Source organism: Stegastes partitus, unplaced genomic scaffold (assembly GCF_000690725.1).
Source record: "Stegastes partitus isolate 25-593 unplaced genomic scaffold, Stegastes_partitus-1.0.2 Scaffold167, whole genome shotgun sequence".
Classification (NCBI taxonomy): Eukaryota; Metazoa; Chordata; class Actinopteri; family Pomacentridae; genus Stegastes; species Stegastes partitus.
This window is the reverse complement of record NW_007577898.1, coordinates 75,653-99,367: the sequence shown is the minus strand read 5'-3', so window position 1 is coordinate 99,367 and position 23,715 is coordinate 75,653. Positions and strand designations below refer to the sequence as shown.

Here is a 23,715-nt window from a genome sequence, read left to right as displayed (position 1 = left end):
TATCCGTCATAAAAGTATGAATAAACAGCCATCAATTAGGCAAGGTGACATCGGTAGTGTGTGACCGGTTGCACGGTTGGCACGGGCAAAAATGTACAGGATAGTGTTGCATTTTGACGAGAGCGGTTGAGTCGGCTCACACACCCCGACTAGTTGACTGGATTGAAAACATGGCTGCGGCCGAACGTGCAGCAAATTTACGGAAGTGAGGTATGTGTAATTCTTGAGCTACAAAAGCTGTTTAGAAGTGTACCTCCAGTTCGGTGCTTGTAGTAGAGCAAATAACAAAACCTGAATGTATTAGCCCACCAAAAATGTGTGTGACCGCCATTGCTGGCAGTACACAAATACATCGGCAAAGTTATGCGCGGAACAATCAGCTAGCTTGGCTAGCTAACATCAGACTGCTGCGGCTAGCCGCTGCTGCTAACTGGTTACCAGCAGCCGTTATACTGCTTGGCTGCTAACCATGCTACTCCTCTCACTGCGCTGCAGTTGAGATATAAACCTCGGCGAAACACAATGTTAGTAGCAATTCCCTCAATTTGTTTGTTGTGTTCGTGGTGGAGTCTGTGTCAGTTTTCGAGCTAGCTAGCTAGCATGTGCCCGTTAATAGAGGGGCTTCAGCTGAAATCGCCACGATTCTTCTTTGCACGATGCAGTTTACAGGAAAACTAGCCGAGAAAAACTAGCGAAGGTAACGTTAGCCAACTTGGCTAACTAGTCGATCACAACAGAGACGGGAAAATGGCTCGGTTGGGCTGCAGAGTGCCACAGGGAGCGTGTAAGGTAATATTTTAATTCCACTGGTGCAACAGTCTGCGGTTTGGTGTCTGAAGCGTTAATGTTTTATATTTAGCTCCGAGAGCTAACGGTAAGTTAGTTTGCTAAGGTTAGCCCGCTAAACGGCATGCTAGGTCAACTAAGGTTTGCTTGTGAAGTTGCTAACGTTTAGCCTGCTCGCCAGCTGCGGGTACTAACCGGGTGTTTTGAGTTAACGTGTGTGTGTGTTGAGTTTTTTAATGGTGAACTTTGTGGTTCACCTGCTGCAAACTAACGTTAACTTAACCGGCGGCACGTGCTGCTGCGCCGCCTGGTCCTGCTAGTTTAACAGCATCCTCGTGCCTCCAACTTTGTGAGCTCGCGGCAGCTGATTAGCCGGGATGTTGGGATTTGAGCGATTCTCATCGGTATGTACAGCAGCACCACTGCGCGGATTTTTTATTGCCAGTAGGCCGTGTGGAAGTGTTGAACTACAGGTCAGCTACGGGATGAGCAGCCCAGCACGACGGTAAAGCGGCACAAAGCTTGTTTGTGTGTCATAAAACGAATTTGTCACCCTAAACTTGGACGTTAGCTTAGCTTGTTTGCCAACAATAGTCCTCACAGTTAGCCTGGAAGATGCGTGTTTACTTATGCATAGTTGGAGTTTGTTGCCTTATTATCCTGAAGAAATCACTGTTTCGTTTGGGTGCCAAAGGAGCCATCTGTTTTACCAGGTCTGGCACCATAATAGTAATGCGGTCAAATCAGCACGTGTTAACATAACTTCACAACCAAACAAGCGCTTTAGGCATGAGCAGGAAGTGAATTGAGTTACAGTCGCACATGGGTGCTGTCTAGGTAGCTGCACTGACTGAATTTAAGATTGAACTGTTTTAATCTGTGAGCAGAAGTTTACAACCTTGGCTATACATGAGTGTATTGTATTCATACTGCAGTGAATACTGGCAAGCCCTGCTCTGGTTAATTAACATCTGTTGGTTTTAATGAACTGATACACTCCCAGAAAGATCAGGGCTTTTTAAATTGTGCTTGTATTCTGTTCAGTAAAAGTTACGCTGTTAAATGTTTGTATATAAAAGCAAAATACACCCATGGATGTTACATTTTTCTTTGGATCAATAACCCAAAGCTCCGTGGTCACAAACTGGATTTTATTTATTTATAATTAATGATACCCTAATTGCAAACGTTAGCTTAGCTGGTTTGCCAGCAGTTGTCCTCACAGTTAGCTTGTAAGGTGTGTGTTTACTTATGCATAGTTAAAGTTCTTAGCTTTAATATCCTGATGAAATCACTGTTTTGTTTACGATGCCAAAACAGCCGTCTGTTTTTCCAGGTCTGACACCGTAATAGTAATGCAGTCAAATCAGCACATGTTCACATAACTTCACAACCAAACAAGCACCTTAGAGAGGGACAGAAAGTGAAATGATTAGGAGTTACAGTTGCACATGGGTGCTGTCTAGGTAGCTGCACTGTTTGATAACATACTTGGCTTTAAGACTCTAAGAATTTATGGCAAAACTGTTCCCATCTGCGTGTATAAGTTTACAACCTTGCCAGGTTCACTAGCTATACATTGGGATATTGTGGTTATACTGCAGTGAACATTGGCAAACCCAGCTATGTTACCGTGGCATCTGTGGGTTTTAATGAACTGATATGTCTCCAGAAAGATCCAGAAAACTTTAACAGTGCTTGTATTCTGTTACGTTACCAAAGTTAAATGTTTATATATGACATCATGAATACACACTCAAATATTAAGTTTTTCTTTGGACTAGTAGCCTGAACTATGCAATTACAAACTGGTTTTTGGTGTAAAGCTGTGGTTTCAAAGCTTTTCTAAACCAACAAAGTGTTTACAAGTGACCTCTAGTCAGATGTTAAGGCCTCTGTGCTGGCAGATTTATGAGCATGGTTTATCTCTGATATCAGATTATCAGATTGTTTTTGAAGCTCTTTTCTAGGCCTGAAGAGTTGAACACATCCAATGTTTAATGACAGGAATGCAAGAACTAAAGAAAGTCAGAGAAGTAAACCGTATTTTGCATAACAATAATATATCTGTTTTATGCTTTTGGTCTCTTTTGATGCTCTTTCAACTCCTCAGATTTTTCTTTACCAGGTTTGGAATGACTGGCCTGAAGTGTGTATATGCTTTAATGTTCACAGTGTGCATACTTTGGGGAAACAATGTTGTGACGAGTAGTTTAATGCGTATTCGCTGCACGCTCTGCAGCCAAGGAGACCCTTGTCATTTAAGGAGTTTAATGATTGTTCCTCCAGAAAAAGTCCCTTTGTACCTACTTAGTAACAGTGTGGACTGTGAAATATGCAAGCCACTCGCACTCTTTATTATACAACATTCCAGTCATTACACTTCTGCTAGGCATGTTTGACATTACTTTGAGCTTAGGTAGTATAGTCAGATTTACAATGTAATGACAGCTTATTTTTTTTACTGTTTATGGGGTGCAAAACTTATTTTGCCGTTTCCAAAAGGCAGCTGAATGCAGTCTTAGGACTTATTTATTAATTAATAATCAAAGCCCCGACAGTGAAGCCATCAACATGTTAATTATTGGGACGAGCAAGTGTGAGCAAATATTTCCTATAGTTATTCAGCTCAACTGTAACCCTAATTATTTTGATGTCGTGATTAGTTTTCTAGTTTTTGGGAGCAGGTCAGATGAGCCGGCTTAATTAGTTTTGTCGTGTTGAGTCTAAGGGTGAGTGCTCAGTCTGAATAACCTTCCCCCCTGCTCCCCCCTTTCTGTTTTTCTTTCTCTCTCTCTTTTATTTTATGCATGGACAAATCACATTAGCTTTCTCAGCTGGAGTCTTTAGTGGAGTGTGAGTAATATGTGCATGTGGTGGTGCTTGTTCCAGGTGACTATTGTGTTAGCTCCCCTAAGAAATATTATCAAAACGTATTTGTAGCCAGGGTAGCCTTTGGCTTTGATGTTGCTGTGTTAGCAAAGTGTAGGAAAAGGGAGGGACTGTCCCGGCATTTGAAACAAGGAGCTTTTAAATCAGTTTTGACAGAGGTCGGCCCACAGATTGATGTACTTGAAATTAATGTAAATGAGCACCTTGTCCACAATGCTAATTGATGCAATATTTCTCCTCACTACATTGGAAGGCTGTGAGTATGTCTCATATTCTGCAAAAGGACATCCAGTGAAATCATCTTCAGCTGAATGTCACTTTAATATGACCTTTACCACGTCACGTTTTTATTGTCCTCTTTGTTAGATTTATTAGTTGGATCATGATCTAGAGGATACTTCAGTGGCAAGTTTCCTCTGTGTGTGTGTGTGTGTGTGCGTGTGTGTGTTGACTGGAAATGTTTTTGGGAATTGATTGTCTCGTAACCAAGACAGGAATTTCTTTGTGATCTTAAAATCTCTCTCATGCACACTAACCTGACGTACTAAGTCCTGCGCACCTGCATTACAACTAATGAATGTTTAAGATATTGAATGTTGTTTATTAAGTTGTTTGATTGCGGAATTAAAATGAATTGGCTTTGTTTTTATAACTGTCTCAAGCAGCCTAATATAAGTTGCATCTTTTGATTTGTTATTTCAAATATGACATACCACATAGCTGTTGTGCACTTCACTTTATGACCTTTATGCGATGTGCAGTAATACTGAGAGAAGCCAGATTAAGCTGGCTCTGTTTGTGTATGTATGTATGTGTGTTGATGACTAACCCAGCTCTGATAATCAAGTTATGCTTGCCTCACTGACAACCTTAATGTTATGTGAGTAAAGTAATCTGCTTATGGTGTTTACATGACATAGATGTTATTTAAATTTTGTGGTGGATGAAGAATATCCATGTGTGAAATAGATTATTTAGTATACATCGAGATATCAAGGCTTGACAACGTATTAGTGCTATGCAGCGTTTAGATAGTGTTAGTTTTGTTGTGCACACCATAAGACAGGATTTTCGTTGTAATTCACACTCGTGTATCTTCATCTGCAGGATACCGTGGCGACACACTGAGTGGGAATTGGGAGGCTTTGTTGTGCCTTGAATTGCATCAGGAAGTTCATTGTCATGTCCTCTGTAGAATTCTTGTTCTTGGAACATTTCAATTTTTGTATGTTCTGATAAATTTTGGAGGGATTGTAGCCTGTTGGCCCTCTGGCACACCTGTTATAAAGAGATTAAAAAAAAAAAAAAAAGCCTACGGTGTGATGACAAACCTCTGTCTGCAGTGTTATCTCTGCTGAATTGGATGTAAGAATTACAGTGTGGCTTCTGTGTCAGGAATCAGTCAACCAGTAAACCACATTTATTTTACACAGAAAAAGCTGTAATCTCTGCAGGGAGGAAATAAAATGGGCCCTCACTGTAACAGGCATACACATCCTGGGTGATGACATTATAAATGGTTTTTAGGCAGGTAGTTCACCTTTTTGAAAATCACCTGCTTGCCTGCTTTGGGTTCTTTTCATCTTAAAATGCTTCCTGAGCTGTATTCACCTTATTTTTCGAGTTACCAAGCACAGATGAACCTTGAAGCTGTGCCATTTATGAATATCTGAAGAGAACTGTGATTGTGACGGTGATGTGATTGGTCATTTAGACTTGACGGAAAATCTGACCTCATTGTTTCCTGTTGTGTCTTTTGGCAGTGTAAGATCTCCCACTTTCTAAATTTATTTCCTTTGTACAGACCTGGTATAAGACATCTAGTTTTGCCTGTGGACAGAAGGTGTTGCTTAGCTACAATGACAGAAGAAATCAATACCCCTCTGGTGTGAGCTGAGAAATGACCCGAGCAGTACTTAACAAAGGCCTTTTGGTAGACGCTTTTGTTTGAGACACCATGGGATACTGCTCATGCATTCATTTTTAGCACAGCCGGCCCGTGACACCAATCATACCTGTAGTTGTGGCAGTGTTGAAGCTACAATGTAATCATTGAGCTATAAATGTTGGAAGTTTTCAGTCATTATATTGACTTAATGAGGTTCGCATATCTGTATCTGTGTGTGTCTTTCAGGTGCCCACATTCTGCTGCAGAGGAGAGAGCACCAGGATGAGGAGACTGTAGGCACCCGCCGTAGTATGGCCGCGTCCCGTTCCTCGCGCGTCACAAGGTCATCAGTGGGGCTCAATGGATTGGATGAGAACTTTTGTGGTCGAACCCTCAGGAACCGCAGCATTGCCCAGCCAGAGGAGACCTCCGTGTCTCCGCTACCTAGGGCCCGCTCACCCAAGAAGAAGCAGGACGCCAAGCAGGAGTCTAAGCAGGACGCCAAGCAGGAGTCTAAGCAGGACGCCAAGCAGGAGTCGAAGCAGGACGCCAAGCAGGACGCCAAGCAGCAGTCGAAGCAGGACGCCAAGCAGGAGTCAAAGCAGGACACCAAACAGGACAAGAAGCAGGACCCCAAGCAGGAATCAAAGCAGGACACCAAACAGGATACCAAGCAGGACTCAAACCAAGATGTTAAGCAGGAGTCAAAGCAGGAAGCTAAAGAGGACACAAATAAGGACGAGAAGCAGGTCACTCACTCACAAGATGGCCAGCAACAGGCCTCATTGCCGGGAAAGGTAACTGACTCCAATGCTTCTCCCGCTGAGGCCGATCAATGGACCAGCTCCCGGAAACGGGGCGTGTCCTGTTTAGGAAAAGACATTAGCCCAGAGAAGTCCGAGAACTGTGATGGAGGAAAGGGGGCGCGGGGTGCCTCTCCTCAAATCAAAAGGGCCAAGCGGTGCTCCCGCTCTGGAGAGTCTCAGGGACAGGAGGAGGAGGACCCTGAGCCTCCGAAACCTGAAAGTCCGGTCTCTGTCCCAGAGCCTAGAAAGGACACTTGTGAAGAATTACCCAGCCAAAACTCTGCTGACACAGCTCCTGCTTCACCCATCCTCAGTAAGCAGGAAGGTGAGCTGACAGGGGGGAAGGCAGAGGATGGTCACGTGGAGTGTGACGGGGTAACTCAGCCACAGAATGCTCACAAGGCCTCGAATGGACTCAGAGAAAACAAAGCAGAGGAATCTTGTACCCTTACTGAAGAACCTAGTGCGGACCCCACCTCTGCTACCAATTTCCCGTTGCTGCTCAATGGCAGTCAGACGGGGACTCCCTCATCCCCTGACCCCGCTGTGCCTTGTAGAAACTCTGTCCCTGTGCAGATGGAGGCCTCTGGCTCAGGGGAATCGCCAGCCTCATCTGCACCAACGTTTGAGGGTGCTCTAGAGGATTCTGTCCCTGAGTTGATGGTGGCCAAGGAGCAGGAGGTGGAGGAGATGGAGGTTGACGTGGTGGGTGACCCATTGTGTTTGGCCCATGAGGAGCAGGTGACGGAGACTCAGAGTGATACCAATGGCCGACCGCTAACACCAGTGCAGGAAGCTGCTCCATCCACCTCCTCCTCTACCACTAACATGAACAGTAGTCCAATCAACAACAACAGCAACTCAGGAGAAACTACACCCCCACTAACAACATCCCCCTCCCCCACAGAGCCAGGGTGCAACCCCTCAATATCCAGCACGTCCCCCTCCTTCACAGAGCTCTACGAACACAGATACACCCTGCGGACTTCACCCAGAAGGGCTGTGTCTGGTAGCAAAGCCTCCTCCTCCAAGCCCGGCTCTCCTCCCAGAGACAATGGTCCCTTGAGGGAAGAGGGGGAGGTCGTGGTTGGGCTTGAGGAGGACTGTCCGACGGTGAAGGGACCTGCGCCCTCAGACTCTATTGGTCCCTCCAGTGAGGAGCCGGCGTCTGTGAGTCCTGGAGACAGGGCAGTTGGAGAGGACGGTGGCCCCATGGAGGGCAAAGAGGCCGAGAGCAGCAAGGAGCTGACACGGAGCCAGGCTGCAGAGGAGGAGGAGGAGGAGGAGGAAGAGGAGGAGCCAGACGTGTATTACTTTGAGTCAGACCACCTGGCTCTTAAACACAACAAAGAGTATGTGGGAGCTCCCAAAAGATTCTGCTCTCAAACCATTGTTGATGTAGCTCTCACACATGTTGATCACTGTATTTGTGATCATTGCGTTATTTCTAGTCTGTGGTTTTGAATGAACCAGATATGCATTTGATGTGATGAAGGGTTCTATGTTCAAAGGATATTCTGATGTTTGGGAAATGCTTAACACTTTGCACCTAAAGTATATTTTTTAAAGTTTAATCTTAAGTAAATATTTATTACATATCAAAATCAGCCTCATTGTGTGTTCACCATACGCACCACTGTGTGCACCAGTGGTTCCTAACCCGTTTGGCTTGTGACGCCTTAAAATGAAGCAGCATCTGCTTATTACCTCTCCTTACAGGATGGATGTGTCTGACTTGTGAGCAGCTAAAGCAAATAGTGATTTTTTTTCCTCTAAACCTCAGATTGTTGCATTTGAAAAACTGTTAGAGGAAAAACATTTCCAGTATTTCATTAGGAAATGGACAAAGATGAGAGGGAGAAAACATCCATCCATCTATCCATCCATCCATTTTCTATACACCGCTTAATCCTTGCTGGGGTCGCAGGGGGGCTGGAGTCTATCGAAGGCAGGGGACACCCTGGACAGGCTGCCAGTCTTTCTCAGGGCTACAGGGAGAAAACATCTAAAACAACATTTTTCTTTTTTTTCTTCCTGCTTTGTTAAGTAGGTCACGACAGGGCTGCAAACCTCAAAATGATCATCTCAAACGACTTGTTTTGTCCACAACAAAAATCTATTCAGTGTGTTGTCATAGCTTAAAAGGAACCCAGAAAATTTTCACATTTATGAAGCTGGAATCTGAGAATTTGTCTTTTTTTTTTGTTTGTTTGTTTTTTTCTCCTTAGAACATTACTTAAGCCATTTATTTAATTATCAAAATAGTTGACAACTAATTTACTGTTGCAGCTCTGCTCACGACCATGCAGCTTTATCCTCACACCCTGACAATGTTTTGCTGAAGGAGAAAATCAAACTTGTGTCCTGCCTAGAAGGTTGTTGTATTTGAACAGTGTTTTATGAGGCAACGTTTCACTGCAGAAACTTGAGGTGTCCGCGAGGTGGCGCAGACTTTCACAGGAACAACCCCCTAATTGACACTTGCAGTCTTTCTGTTTCTGTTGTGTAGCATCCAACAACTTCGAGTGCACCAAAACCACGACAAACTGGAGTTACTGGATGTTTTTTTAATGTTAGCCTGTAACATAACATGAAAGAGATTCTGTCAGGGTGGTTCTTGTGGCTAAATACGCAAGTTACTGCAGTGGAAAACAGCCTTTAGTCATTTGTGGTGATTGCACCATGTAGCTGCTCCAGTTTGATGTAAATCTAATGAAAAGAGAACACTGATTAGCCTTTTTGGTCAGCAGAAACACACAAAAACAAATGTGAGAAGAAAGAGACACTGAATTTTCATTAGAAGCTTATTTCTTTGCACCACCCACACATGCACAGAATGTTTAATTATCTCTGTTATTTTAGGAGTCTTTTCTCAGTAATTCAGGGAGTACTGGTGAGCATCTAAGTATAGCTCCTGCCTCATTGTTTAGGTTTTACATGTTTCAGCATTTAATTTCCACCTTCAATCTGGTTCTGTGATTGTGTGAATTAACTGCCAATTGTCAGTTTTCCAAAGCCTTGCCAGAGGAGATTGGATGTTAAAATTAGTGTGCTGATTGGTTCTGTTATTTCTTTTCTTTTTTTTTTTTTTTTTTGTCGGATGAGTTGTTTGAGGAGAAGACTTGACCTTTGTTTGTAGTTTTGTTGTTAGTTGTCATGCAAGATGGGATGTTTGTGTTGGTGGACCGGTCCCACGCTGCACTCAGTCAGGCTCCACTAACTGCACTGTGGCAGGCCAGCTGATTTTTGATGCCTCTTCACAGGAGGAGGGGCAGAGGGCTTTAGGGGCTTAGAGACATCATCAGCTGAGGTCCTTTTGTCTTTGACACCAGCATTGGTGAATGTTTCAACTTCGGATAGTGGCTTTCGAATAAGATTTCACTGCTCTCGTATTACGAGGTAATTCGATCAAGTTTCTGTGACATGCCAAGGTTTGGTTGTGCTGAGTAAGGAAGATTTTGAAGCCTCCGATCAATGCAGCCAGGAGTCATTTTTATGGAAGCATGACGGCGCATTTTTAGAGTTGCTGAATGTGGAGAATTGACACCGACGTGATTGATGTTGCGTATACAGAACATCTAGTATTTGCATCTTTGCATCAGTTTTGTGGATTTTGACAAATGTTGTCCTGTCTTTATCACTATAAGCAGTTCTTAATTATCAGGCATTAATGTAGCTACACTATTGTCTCAGCCAGCTTTTCACTTGGCACCACAGTTTGTCAGTGGACCTGGGGCCCAGTAGGTGGCAATGGAACACCAGACTTGTCCCTGGACACTTGGAGGGAGTCCAGAGTGTTGAGAAGCAGAGCCAAGGCCTCCTCCCTTCCCTAAAACAGATTAATGCACAGATCATCTGTTCATCCTAGGAAGTTAACACGCTTGCTGCTTTCTTTTCCAGAGATCTTACGTTGAATCATAGTCACCCTGTAGCACAGGATATGTGCAGTAGTAGTTTGGGTGCCGCTATTGCGGAGGCACATTTAGTTTGCATATTACAAACGGATGCTGTACGAGTCAAACAGCCGCACATGATGTGAAACGCAGTTGACTCGTCAGAGCGTTTCGCTTGTAGGACTTTTAAACCACTGGCAGCTATCGAATAAATTGTGTCCTGTGCATTGATTTTCATTCATGTTGTGTTAGGAAAGATTGATCCACTCTGCTCCACTGAGCACCTGCATTAGGTTATAGCCATGTAGGATGCTGTCACATTCCTGTCGATTCCTCCAGCTCTGCTCACACTGTAAGGCCTCTGAGTCAGTACCACATTTAGTCTTTGACAGCTCAGTTTGCAGTTCTCCTGTGGCCTCAGAGAGAGTGAGTGGAAAGGTCAGAGTTTTACAGTGTTGAGGGTTTCTCAAGTGCTGCAAAACCAAAGTGTTTGTCATTCAAAGATTTTGATATTTGCTGTGAAATATAAGATATGCACACAGTTACAGATCACACCGGTGCTGTAGTGTATTTCTCTTTGCATAGCTGCAGTCCCTAATGGGCTACTTTGGAAAAGTAACTCTTAGGTATTTGCCATGCAGCAGGTTTAAGAGGATGCATAATTTCCAGCTGCAGTAAAGATGGGAGTCATAACACCTGTAAACGTGCTATTTGCAAAATAGGTGGAAAATGTTGGAAAATGGGTCATGTTTTCTGCAACTATTTAGGCTCCCAGCATGCTTGAATAATGCATGGCCTGTGGTCTAAAAGTTTGATGTACTGCCGCATTGCAAGTGTCAGGTTAAATAATGTAAGCAGTGCCTCCCTTCTACTCCTGTCTAACCTTGCTTCCCTGTGTGACAGTTATCAGAGACTGCTGCAGACCATCGGAGTTCTAGAGGCCCAGCGCACGCAGGCCATCCTGGACCTGGAGACGTTGGCGCGACACCAGAGGGAGGCGCTCGCCGATCCCATCAGCTTTGTGGAGCAGCTGCAGAAAAGGGTAACAGAAATACAGACCTGGGCCCTTGAAACACTGAAGTGCCATGCACAAAGGATGGGAGTGTCCAGCAGAAAAAAAAAATGCTGACTTGAATGACTTTATTAATAGCAGAGAAGGTTACAAAAGCACTGAGTACAAAGCATGCCCAGAAAGTATACACTTTCCTAAAACGTAAAAGTAGGTCTGACTTTCTCTTCTGTTTTGACTTGACCAGATTTGCTTCAGTAAATTTAGTGCAGACCCTTTATTCCCTTGTTAGTAGATTTTAACCCTTGATTCTGGCGACCCTCAGGTGAATCTGGGCTTACCGTGTCCTCAGCGTGTTGTCCAGCTCCCTGACATTGCTTGGGAGCAGTACACCTCAGGCCTCGGTGATTTTGAGAGAGAGTTCTGCGACAAGAAACGCAAAACCAGGCGGCTAAAATTGATCTTCGATAAAGGCATGTATGAATTTAGAATTGACTGTGATTTGTGTCTGCACATATTTCTGCCCTGTTATCAAAAGAAACGCCTGAGTGACTTCTTTGTTGTTCCGCTTCAGGTTTGCCTCTTCGACCAAAAAGTCCTGTTGAGCCCAAGAAGGAAGGCGAATCCTCCACCATGTACTCTTCTCTACCTATGAGTGATGCCCCAGAGAATGGCGGGCAAACGCAGGTATGTCTCGTCACTAAAATATTCTGTACAACACACACAAGCCAGCACTATCATCACAGCTGCGATTGTCTCCCGGTATATCATTAGTGCAGATGCACTGACATCCGTTTCTAACTGTAGCTGGTGAGTCACAATCTCTTGCATGGCGTCCTACAAATCAGCAGGTTATTACCATTTTACACCTCCTCCAACCTCGTCTCTCTTATTCTTAGTCCTCATGCAGCACATGCGAACACAAAAGATGGTATCTATGGAAACATGAGGAGCACGCCTCTCCCTCCCCTCTGATTATATCTTATTCTTGGCCTCTGTTGTGTGCGTCTCTTTTCCCACATCGTACAGGCAGCAAGGTTTCACTTTTAATTGATTGCTGGGATTAGACGGTGCAAAGCAGTTAGCACCGAGCAAACAACTCCTTGATTATTTCTGTTGCTCTCCCTGTTTATATTGTGCAAGCACATTAGCATTTTCCCAGTCTACTTTCTCTGAATTCTAACAGGATTTTGTTTGTCAGTCAAAAAGAGGTGCTTGTTTTTCTGCGTCCTCCCAATGACACATCTCGAGTCACATCTGACAGCCAGGCTTTCTCTGTCAAACTGACGCATTCAGTGTGCCAGGCAGCTTCATATGTAAAGATCTTCTTCAAACAGTGCCGTGCCCATTATTTTTGTCTTGTGTCAGTCTTCTAACATGCCTGCCACTTGTGTGCTCTTGACAGATGATCAGGGGGAGGATTTGTCACCCAAACAAGCCTGACACATTTAACCAGCTGTGGACTGTGGAAGAACAGGTAGGTAGTAAGAGTGTACAGTTGTGCACTGTATTTTACGGAGTTGATATAATTTGTCAAAGGAACTGTTTGTTTCAATTGGGTTTTTAAAAGAACATTTGATGACACTCAAGACCGTCCTTGTGGATTCCAATTTAATTGACACCATTTCTCATTTTGACTTGAAGAAACATTTTGTTTATTAAAAACCAACATGCATGTTACTTAGTGCTTCACTTTTTTTTTTTTTATTTATACAAATCTGTGTTGTGATAAATCACATTATTGCAGATAGTAGAGTATTACTAATTGGGGATTGGCCAATATTTGGACTGTTCGATGATTGGAGCTAGTATTTTTCAAATTATATCTTTTGTGGTATATTTTTTCGTGAAGTGATGTTTTTTTCTTTTTAAACAGATTTCTAATATATATATACATATATATATGTATATGTATATATATATATATTTTTTTAAGTCGTCTACCTTGGCTCTGATGATCTGTCGTCTTCAGTGTTGAGCTATGCCCCACACAGCACTTTCTGAATGGTTACACAACATGAGTAATAGGCAATCAACACTGAGAGATAAATGTGAAAAAGTTTTCTTTTAATTAAACTTGTGTAAAACATATACAACAAAGGAATTTTGAAGACATTTTGTGGTGGAGTCTTTTTTTTTTTTTTTTTAAATTATTAACATAACTTTTAATGTTTTCCTGCAAAGACATATGGTTATCTTAATTCTCACTGGTAATCTATACTGGCCCTAAAAAACACATATGGGTTGATCCAGTTCTTATTCATATAGTCACAAAATTTGTCCGTCCATGATTTTCACACAATGTTTTGTATGTTTTCATAGAAAAAACTGGAGCAGCTTCTTGTCAAGTTCCCTCCCGAGGAAGTCGAGTCCAGAAGATGGCAGAAAATTGCTGATGAGCTGGGCAATCGAACTGCAAAACAGGTGACAAACAGAATTAAGATTAACTACAAAAAAATGCATACTTGTCACAGAAGCAACGATTTTCAACATGGCCTACATCTGACAAAAGCTAATTTTGGTAAAACTGTAAGTTACCAGCCAAACAGTATGTTTTACTTGTATGTTAACCGGTTATTCTGTCTAGAGCTTTTGTTTTTATTACCCTGTTGTGACTCTGACAAAACCTTCTGCCTTTACTGTGGAAACAAAATGCAACATACCGCATAACTGCAAGTGTGTCTGTGTTAAAAGGCAAACTGATTTGTACAACAACTGCACCCTGTGGATGATGCATGTGCATGACCTCAATTACTTCAAGCAGCTGTTTCTCTGTTGGAAATGATTAACGCCGCCATTTTCCTGTTAAAACATTTCAGGTTGCCAGTAGGGTTCAAAAGTACTTCATCAAACTGACAAAAGCTGGTATCCCTGTGCCCGGAAGAACACCCAACCTGTGCATGTACACTAAAAAGGTAACTCCGACTCATTTCCCGAACCCCTTAATCATAGTGACTAACTAGTCTCATTTAAAGTTCTAGATTTGTTCATGAATATTAAAGCTAGGACTGGGCAGTTCATTTAATATTGCTATATATCAACTTTCAAATAAATGATGTTTTAATGATATGAACATGGGTTTGTGTACAGCTTGTGTGAAACTTCTGCCCCGTGGCTAAAATATATATTCAGTAGGAAAATGTGATGGTGCAAAAATAAGCTTTATATTGCTCTCAAGTGGACAAATAATGAAATGGCAAAATTTTCTGTTTTGCCTCAAGAACACTGTGTCTTTGTGATTTCTATGCTGCAGCCTCATACTTGTCCACCTACTTATTCTGATGTTGATGTAGTTGGAATGAGATAAAAGCAGCTGATTGTATCAGTGAAGCCAAAAATAAGCTTCAAATCAGGATTTTAAGCTGTAAAATGCACTTCAACCAAGCAGTTTGCTTTTAACAAGGCTAGTTATGAACGTTTTGCTTGGCATGGTTATTACAGCTGTACTTTTGGAGACTGTAATGCATAAGAGTGGAACATGCATCACTTTAATTATTTGGTATCTTATTTTTAATCAGTTGCCAGATTGAAATTGATTAAAATTACTTTTTAATAACATGATATTGGTTTCACCCATGCTCTCCTGCCCTAGGGAGGGGGCATCGAGAAAATTTTGATTCCAAATTCATCATGAGGAAAGCTTCATTTCGACTCTGCTTATTGGTTGCTAGACAAATTTCCCTTTCGGTATTTTACAAGCAGTGTGCTGCAAACAGCTACTGTTTATCTACAGACATCTGTCTGCGCCATTACTTTATTGAGTTGACTGCCTGTTTCTTCTCATCTCGTAATGCAGAAGAAGTCATGAGTCTACTGCTATTTTCAGTTAGCCCAGATAAAGCTCATTTGCTTGATTAGCAAGTAAAGAGTACAAATTGTGTACTTTGCTTGTAACAATCGCTTTCATTTAGAAAAGGCAGTTAGGAAATGCTTTACAAGGACGAAATTGGACTCGGCTAATGTAAAAGTAAAATAGCCAAAGTGAAGATGAAAAATATACCTAATGAGATCACAATGGTCATGGTTACAATTACTTTGTCTCGCTCTGTGTTTCTGCCAGCACCTATAGCAGTGCTAAGTAGTGTTTCACATGTGAAGAATGCAGGAGGAAGTAGCATCACATGAACAGGGACTCTATTTTGCTTTTGTGACACAAACACAAAAAACAGGTTTTCTGTGATTCTTCTTCTTATCAGGCAAATTACAACTGACTAAAGCAACACTTTACATACTTCCCTCAAACACTAGGAGAGACTCACTTCACGCAACAATTCACTGCTATATGTCACCAACTCCCTTAAAGGAGACGTGCAGTCAGGCTGTTGGTGTGCTTTGTGTTAACTTCTATAATTCTTGTGGGTGTGTTTAGCTTCGTGGACAGTGGTGAAGGAACTATTCAGATCCTTTACTTCAGTGAAACTACTAATAGCACACTGTAAAAGTCCTGCATTGAAAAGGATGCTTAAAGCAAGATGCATTTGTGTAATCAGGAAAACATACTTTGGTATTACAAGCAAAAAATGTCACGTGTGTCTGTGTACTATAACACCGTATATTCTATCATTAGATTATTATTACTCGTGAATTAATGTAATGCAGGATTTTACTGTTGTTCCAACCACCAGTGCCTCAAAGAATCCAAACTGAGAATAATTTAGAAAGGAATAGATAAACAGAATCAGAATCAAAGTAGTTGAAAAAGAAACGATTTTGAACCTTAGCCAGCCTTTTTTGTTTTGACCTGCAAAACTAATATATTTTTATAATAGTCTTGATTATAATGAATACCTGCACTTGTAACTGTTCATAACCAGAATCAGCTTTTTTGACCAAGTATGTCACCACATATAAGGAAGTTGACTCTGGTGTTTACTTTGCTCTCAAGTACTTCCACAAAATAAGAATACATGTAAGTACAGTTATTAAGCTATTAGGAGTTGTTGACACCTTTATATACATGAGGAAGGCTGACAACTCTTTCTTTTTTTTTTGTCCTTCAGGCATCCAGTAAAAGGCAGCACCACCTTAACAAGCACCTGTACCGGCCGTCCACCTTCCTGACGTCCTACGAGCCTCCGGTCTACATGGATGAAGATGACGAGCGCGCGGCGTATTACAACAGCGTGCAGGACCCTTCTGCCGATGACTCGGTCAGTCATCTGTTATGTTTCTGTTCGAAAGCCCGTCGGTCTTCCATTTATTTGTCCTGGGAGGTTATCTTGTACAGTTTTCTATCTGACTGATTTTGTTTTTTTTTTTCCATCAACCAAATCAACCAGAGTCTGCTACTTTGCTGCTTAATTGGGCTAATTAGGAGCTTCCCTTCTCTCTCTTTCACTGTCCACAGTCTTACCCTGACCTCGTCACGTAAGCAGTGACCAGTAAAAGCTGTATAAAATGCACCTTTGGGGCCTTGTTTTATATCCGACTAGTTTGTTTAAATCCACTCCAGACAAAGCAAAATTACTGCAGCCGTCATCCCCACCCTGTCCCATGCTGACATACAGACTGTCCCTCTTAGCTCCACTTCAGCACCTTTGAATGAAATGAAGCATTTGGCCCTTGATCATCTTCTTTCCCCACTCCAATCATGCCTGACTTACACGATTGAAAATGACTGAATCAGAGTACGGATGCCAGGCCAGCCTCGCCTCTCCTTCCAATTGAACTGCGCAACTCCTGACGCTTGCCGTTATCCAGGCGCTGACATTTCTCTCTCTCTTTCCCTTTGATGACTGTAACCTTTAAGTAAAACCAGGTCGCTGTGCCCTGCTGAGAACACAGGCTGCCGTCTCCATCAGCGCGTTAACAAACCCTCTGACACCGCCAGTATGAAGTAAAGTCACAAAGGTGTTGCCAGCATGGGCCACAATAATTTCTCACTTCACCAGGTTGTCCTTTACTTTGGCCCTGTTTGCAGGAAGGAATGAAAGTCTGTTGAGAGCAAGTGCGTCGCCATCTTAGCAGGACTCTCACAGAAGCGTTTCCTGTCCAGACCTGGTTTTGTAAAAAAAATAAAATATTGCACTTTTTCCCCCCTCCTATAAGAAAGTGGCAGAAAGTAGCAGACATTCAGAGTCTTTGTGAAGGACACCAAGTATTCACTCGTACTTTTGGCTGAAAGACGATCTGTGCTCCCTACAACACTGCTGCCCAAACAGAAGAAAACCTGTATTGGTGTTTCTGGATACGTTGCTCATGTTCAGCTAAAATTAGAATGATCAATACTGGCTGCGTATTTGTCAGGAGGGTATAAAACATCCAGAGAATATCATTATCAGATTGGATCCTTGGAGTCATGTAGGGATGTTTTGTCTGTACATGTCCTGATGCCTATCAGTCATCTCCTGTGTGTGTGTGTCTGTCTGTGTTTGTGTGCCTTCCTACAAACCCAGGACGACGAGAGTGTACCTGTGGAGCTGAGAAATCTGCCAGAGTACAAAGAGCTTTTAGAGCTGAAGCGGCTGAAAAAACAGAAGCTCCAGGAGATCCAGGAGGATAAGGCCGGGGTGCAGCATGTCGGCTACAAGGTGAAGACTTTGCACTTCAGCACATCACAGTGACAACACCGAAGCCTGGCACGAACAGATACACGTTCCCTAATATATGTGAAACAATGAAAGCACACCGTGAGTTCAAAGGGTTTGAAGATTGTGTCCCAGTTGCGAACTATACGCCACATCTAGCAGTGTTTTGAGTAAGTAACATGTTCACATTGTGCTGAATGAACAGCGCAAACAGTATTGCAAAGGTGTCAACAAAAATAGAGGAGGCTGTGAAAAAAACGTTGGCTCCGACTGCAGCTTGGAAATCAATATATATAAAAAAAAGCACTAAATAATTAAAAGCACTGATTTTATTCTTATCTGCAACATTTTCAAGCCTAAAATTGGCAACTTAGTCTGTAAGTGTGCAGCTTGATTGACGTCTGCAATAACCACATTAGAGATTATTGTTTGATTGTCACGCCGTTAGTGACACTGTGTTCTAGCAATCCCTCGTTTGGCTTTAAGATGCGTGGTGTCAGAAATAGTCGTGCGCTGTATGGATCGGAAAGCCCTCGGAGGTTTGTGATTTTGGGTTACTTGCAGAAAAGAGAGGTGGCCAAGAAGTTGCTAACTGTTTCACGCTGTTCCAACATTATGTTCCGCAGATGTTGTATGTGTCTGTGTGTTTGTTTTGTGCAGTGTGACGTCTGCGGTATGGAGCCCATCCAGGGAGTACGGTGGCACTGTCAGGACTGTCCGCAAGACAACTCAGTCGATTTCTGCTCCAACTGCTCCGACTGGTGAGTGACTCCAACTCTGTCTGTTCGAGTCAATCAGGACTGAGGAAGAAACACACCATGATGAAGTGCAGTGTGCAGGTTTATTAGACCACCACCCTCATGTAAGGTTTATGCCACCACTGCCCTGAATTAACAGCATTGGTAATTACTGAAATCATTTTTTATGTTTCTGTAAGGGTTAATCCACCAGTATGTAGAAGCTCTTCAACCCGAATGAAAATTTTACATTTAATTATTATAGTTGTCTATTAATTTTAAAATTTACTTAAGGAAAAAAAACAAAACGGAAAAAATAATAACGCACATTATTGTTTCTTGCTCAAGATGTCAAATTCTAGTCATTTACTTGCTTTCCTGAATAAAAAAGTTAGTCTTAGTGGTTGATTGTTATGCTTGATTAATTTCTGACTTCATGTCTGGTAACATTTATGACATTCGACAAGTACTAGGTTTAACTAGTCTACGGCAACTACCAATGGGAGCGAAGAATACAGTTATTTGACGTATGGCGTCATCACTGAGTTCCCCAAATGTTCCCACAATGACACAACATACCACTTCAATCTCATGAGAAGAGAGGAGCAGGTCATTATTATGTTCTGCAACAAACCAGAAGTTGTACAATCGCGCCCCCAACTCGTATAAGGAAAATAATCAAAACCATAATCTTCTGACTTTGCTCTGTGGATTAGTTAGCTATGCAGGCCAGGAAGGATACACCTACCACTCATACTGTGTAGTCTTCTGTCCTTTAGATAAGCTGTCACGGTCAGTTTTACTGTTAAGTCATTTGTTACACAGCCGCCCTCCGCAGGTTGACCTCCGAGCTTCACCACAGCTGTCAGGGTTTTATTTGACTGTTCATAAATGGCTGATCTGGCTACTAACGCGCATATGTGTGAACTGAAATTATCACTGTTGAAGCGCAGGGTAGCCATTTTCACAGTGAAACATTTAGAGTGGGAAAGGTACCAACAGGGTTACCCGGGCAACCAGAGCAACCAGTTACAAATGAGTCAACTGTTTCATATGTAGACAGCAAGTATTGATGAAATTAGGTCTTTATTTGGCAGGTATTTCATTCAGAGACATTTCTATCATATACTGTAAAACTTACCACAATGTATGTCAGTAGGGGCATCAGCCTTTATGTTATTGTGCTCACTATGTTATGACAGGAACTATCGGACCCTGCTGGGTTGTTGCATCTCAAATCATCAAGAGCCTTCTGCTCGACATTTCTGATTTGCTTGAAACTTTTTATCATAAACTGTAGATGCTTAAAATGGTATCTGTGAAATTTTAGACAGATAAATCTTCTCTAGATAATTAGAACAATTCCAAATCAACCAACTTTCAGTATGTTTTTGGCGCATTATAATTTGAGCAACAATGTCTCAGGAACTATTAAAGATAAAAGCTTGAAATTATCACTGTCTTTGAGTCAGTGGGAAATTTATATATATATATATATATCAGAAAGTATTTGACATATCAATCTAAGATGTCAGAAATATCTTTATAAATATTCATACATCATGCTATAAAAGTTTCAGTCAAATCAGACACAGGTGAGCAGAGATTGTAAAAACTGGATCAATTGAGGTGGACCTTGTTGCCATCAGGCCCCACAGCAGTTCCTGTCAAAAAGAACTCTTGACTGCTGCATCAGTGGGCCGGTGGACCATGAAAACAATAATCCATAAAACTTTTACCAGCCTTGCCTCTTGTTACCGGCCCGTTTTGTGCCTGGTATTCAGGTTGTGCATCAAAGCATGCTGTGTGTCCTCGGGGTCAGTAGGTGTTGATGTTGAAAACAGAGCCCAGTATATCAAAGTAAAATAGCTCTGTTTTCATGTGTACCACTGAACTACAAGACTGTGGAACTGCCCACATGACTAAGGTTTCTTTCCCTTCCCTTCACCTCCCAGCTTGTTCAAGACGGAGACCCACAAGCCGAACCACCACCTGGAACCGGTGTATCAGCCGGACACCTTTCTGGACAGGGACTACTGCCTGCCTCAGAGCACAGGCTATAACTACCTGGACCCTAACTACTTCCCGGCCAACAGATGACAGGGTCCCGGGCGGCCCTAGCTCCAGGCTCTCTCCACATATCCCACAGGCCACTCTGTGCATGGCTCCATCCTCCAAGTCCAAGATAACCGCTTAACCCGCCGCCAGGCAGGAAGGCCAGCAGGCAGGCAGACAGCCGGGGGCCTCAGAGCAGACCTCAGTGCTGCTGGTGGGGGGGCTGTTGGTAACTGACCTCCCTGACTTGAGCAAATGGGCGGCCATGTTGGCTCCTCAGAAAAAAAAAAAGGGGGCCCCGCTCCACCTCAGCCAGGTTATTTAACGGATCTGTGATTTGAAAACGACACACTATTTTTTAAAAACAAACAAACAAACAAAAAAAAAAGAGAAAACAGAAGGCACACGACATTCCCGAGCTCTGTGACTCCAGGAGGGCTGTCCCCGTTTCCCCCTCTTTCCCCCCACCGCCCTCCAGTTACCTCCCCGTGCTGCTTTGAAACTGGAGAATCGATCAGTCTGGCGAAGCGCCGCCAGACGGTCGACCGGCGTGTCATAGTGGACTGTGAAGTCGTCAACTGAGATACACATAGGTGGTTTGTATGTGCGTAAGTGGTCTCCGTGTTATGCAAGAGTGAAAAATGTTCTAGCTAGGTATCCGTAGATTGAGTATTTATGAGCCGCAGCAGGAGTTGCGGCGCTGCGGAAGGTGCCGTGGTCGAAGCCAGCGTGGTTACGTTTTGTTGTTTTTCGGCCGCAGACTGTAGGAAGTTCTGCCGATCCGACGCGTGGCCCTGCAGACAGACCCGTACGTGTTACACGGACGGCGCGCCATGTTGGTCAGCATGGAGCCGTCCCCACCACTGTCACACAATGCTGCTCTCTTCCCCCTTCACCTTTCAAACACACAAGACACACACACACACACACACACACACTCTTTCATCTCTATTTCTTTCCCCCTTTTTGCTCTCTCCACTAAAACATGTCTAACAAGGAAGCACTACAGCACGGAGAGCAACGTTTTTTCTGGAAGGCAGGCAAACGGAAAAATACACAAGACTGTGTTTTTGTTTTCTTTTTCTTTCTCCTCCCCCAATGTGTGCCGTTGTTGATCATGTTGAGTGTACAAGTTATATGGTGAAAAGTGAAAAAGTAGCCAGCGCTAGTTGCTGTGTGCCATTTTTAAAAAATAAATAAATAAATAAAAAGATATTTTTTTGGCAGGGGGGAGGGACTCTGAACCTGGACACGACTCCTCCCTTCCTGCGTGGCTCCATCGACCCACATTGTCCCACATTTACTGATCCAGTCATCTTGCCTCTAGATCTTTAATTTTGCAGTCCACTTTAAAGGTCCATTTAAAAGATTGTATTTTTATTAATCTATTTAAAAAAAATAAAAAATAAAATAAATGATTGAGGTAGTGGTTGGTGCCTCCACAGTGGAACAACCCACACAATTTTATACACATAGATTTTGTTGTGCTTGAGTAGACACCATTTTGTATGGTTTTCGTCTCCTTCCCTCACCCCCTTTGCCCCCGCTTCAATATCTGTGTATAACAGTCTGTTCTTATGTAAAAAATAAAAAATAATAATGTAAAAAAAAAAAAAAATGCTAGAGGAGAACCGTGGAAATAAAAGTATGTGAAAATAGTGTTTCTACATCTGGTTCCTGTATTCTTCTTGAAAGTTTTTGATTTGGCATTTCAGAGCTTTAGAGAGAGACTGAATTGACGAGTACAGTTGAACTATTATACAAAAGTAAGAATGGATTCTGTTTTCTCAGTTGTGAGGATTTTCTGTTTCTTGTTTGTTTTAGATCCTTCTGACGATATTATTTTGTCCGTGCAGTACCCGCTTTACCCACTCAGCTATTGGCTCACCCACTTCTTCACCTGATCGTCACCTTTAACTCTAAAAAAAACCTGATCAGAACTTGTCATTGTTGCTGGCGTTTTAAAGCTTTTCAGTGATTAATCAAGAACATAATCAGTACATTCATCAATAATGAAAACATAGTCCAAAGTATTTCATCAAACATGTTTTATTTGGAGAAACTTCATGTTTCAACTTGTATCAGTTCACATATGAGCTCAAGTTTAATGTGCCAGAGCTCCACCTAATGATTATTTCATTTTTAGCTAATGTTTGAGTAATGTGAGCTGAGAAGAGCTCAAAGTGATGTTTTAATTTGCCTGTCGTGCCAACAAACTGTCCAAAATCTGAACTATTCAATTTATTATGATCCGCGAAAGCTTAAAATTCCCAAATGTTCCCCTCACGGTGAGGAAGTGACAGTTCTGGTAATCAGCTAATTAATTCAGCACCGCAGTACATCCTAAGATAATGAAATAAGACGCAGTGTGCTGAAAGATTTTTATTAAATCAAATAGATAAGATTGACACTCATCCCCATGTTCAGTGGGTTTACTGACATTTTAATTGGGGGTGTAAGTCATGATTATTTTCATTGTTAATTAATAATCTGTTGTTTGGTCTCTAAAATGTCGGAAAATTATGAAAAATGTTGATTGTTTCTCAAAGCCCAAGATGACATGAGTTTACTGTTAAAGAAGAAAGGAAAGAAACCAGGAAATATTCACATTTTAAAAGCTGGAATCAAAATAGTTTAATATTTGACAACTAGCTGATTAATCAATTAGTCTTTGCAGCTCTAATTTCAAAATGACCAGTAATTAANTGCAAAATACACAGTCGATGTGTTACATAAAATGTTTTTGTTGTTGTTTGTTCATCCCTCTGAATGTCAAAGTCTGCCGTTCGGTTTGATAGGCATGTTTTCTTTTCAGAAAATGCCAAATTGCACCAGTTATCAGAGGCAGAAACTGTGGAAGGAAAAAGAAAAAAGAATTGTTGGATTTATGACAATTCACACTCATGAAGTGCTGTTCAGTCAGAACACTCAACCAAATCGGAGCTTAAAACTGTAATTTCATCAAATCTCGTTACTCCAGATGTCTCGTTTAAAAATTCACAAAAAGCAGGCCCTGTGCTCGAACCAGATTCTGTGAAAAAAATAATAAAATTAAACATTTCTCGGCACAGCTCGGTAGTCACTAGTGACTCAGCTGCAGCCGACGGTCATGCAACAAAAAA

At 42.2% G+C, this 23,715-nt stretch overlaps 1 protein-coding gene across 6 annotated transcripts; it reads left to right on the top strand.

Annotated features, from left to right (window-relative positions):
* The first annotated feature begins 128 nt into the window (after positions 1 to 128).
* Positions 129 to 22,260, top strand: zzz3 (zinc finger, ZZ-type containing 3). Of its 6 annotated transcripts, none has more exons than XM_008279639.1 (12): positions 129 to 210; positions 5,813 to 7,724; positions 11,169 to 11,307; positions 11,600 to 11,747; positions 11,849 to 11,961; positions 12,680 to 12,751; positions 13,597 to 13,698; positions 14,094 to 14,189; positions 16,275 to 16,424; positions 17,670 to 17,804; positions 18,462 to 18,562; positions 20,494 to 22,260. In XM_008279639.1, exons 2-12 carry the CDS (start codon positions 5,878 to 5,880, stop codon positions 20,636 to 20,638), a joined length of 3,048 nt encoding a protein of 1,015 aa, XP_008277861.1. In that variant the 5' UTR covers positions 129 to 210; positions 5,813 to 5,877; the 3' UTR covers positions 20,639 to 22,260. The 6 variants fall into 6 exon arrangements, with proteins under 6 accessions (XP_008277861.1, XP_008277862.1, XP_008277860.1 ...); XM_008279640.1 differs by lacking the exon at positions 129 to 210 and adding an exon at positions 441 to 524; XM_008279638.1 differs by lacking the exon at positions 129 to 210 and adding an exon at positions 549 to 784.
* The last annotated feature ends 1,455 nt before the right edge of the window (positions 22,261 to 23,715 follow it).

Coding starts and splice junctions, on each gene's coding strand:
- zzz3 (XM_008279638.1), top strand. CDS start 748: ATGGCTCGGTTGGGCTGCAGAGTGCCACAGGGAGCGT. Junction 11,308..11,599: donor TGGAGCAGCTGCAGAAAAGG/GTAACAGAAATA, acceptor GGCGACCCTCAG/GTGAATCTGGGCTTACCGTG. Junction 11,748..11,848: donor AAAATTGATCTTCGATAAAG/GCATGTATGAAT, acceptor GTTCCGCTTCAG/GTTTGCCTCTTCGACCAAAA.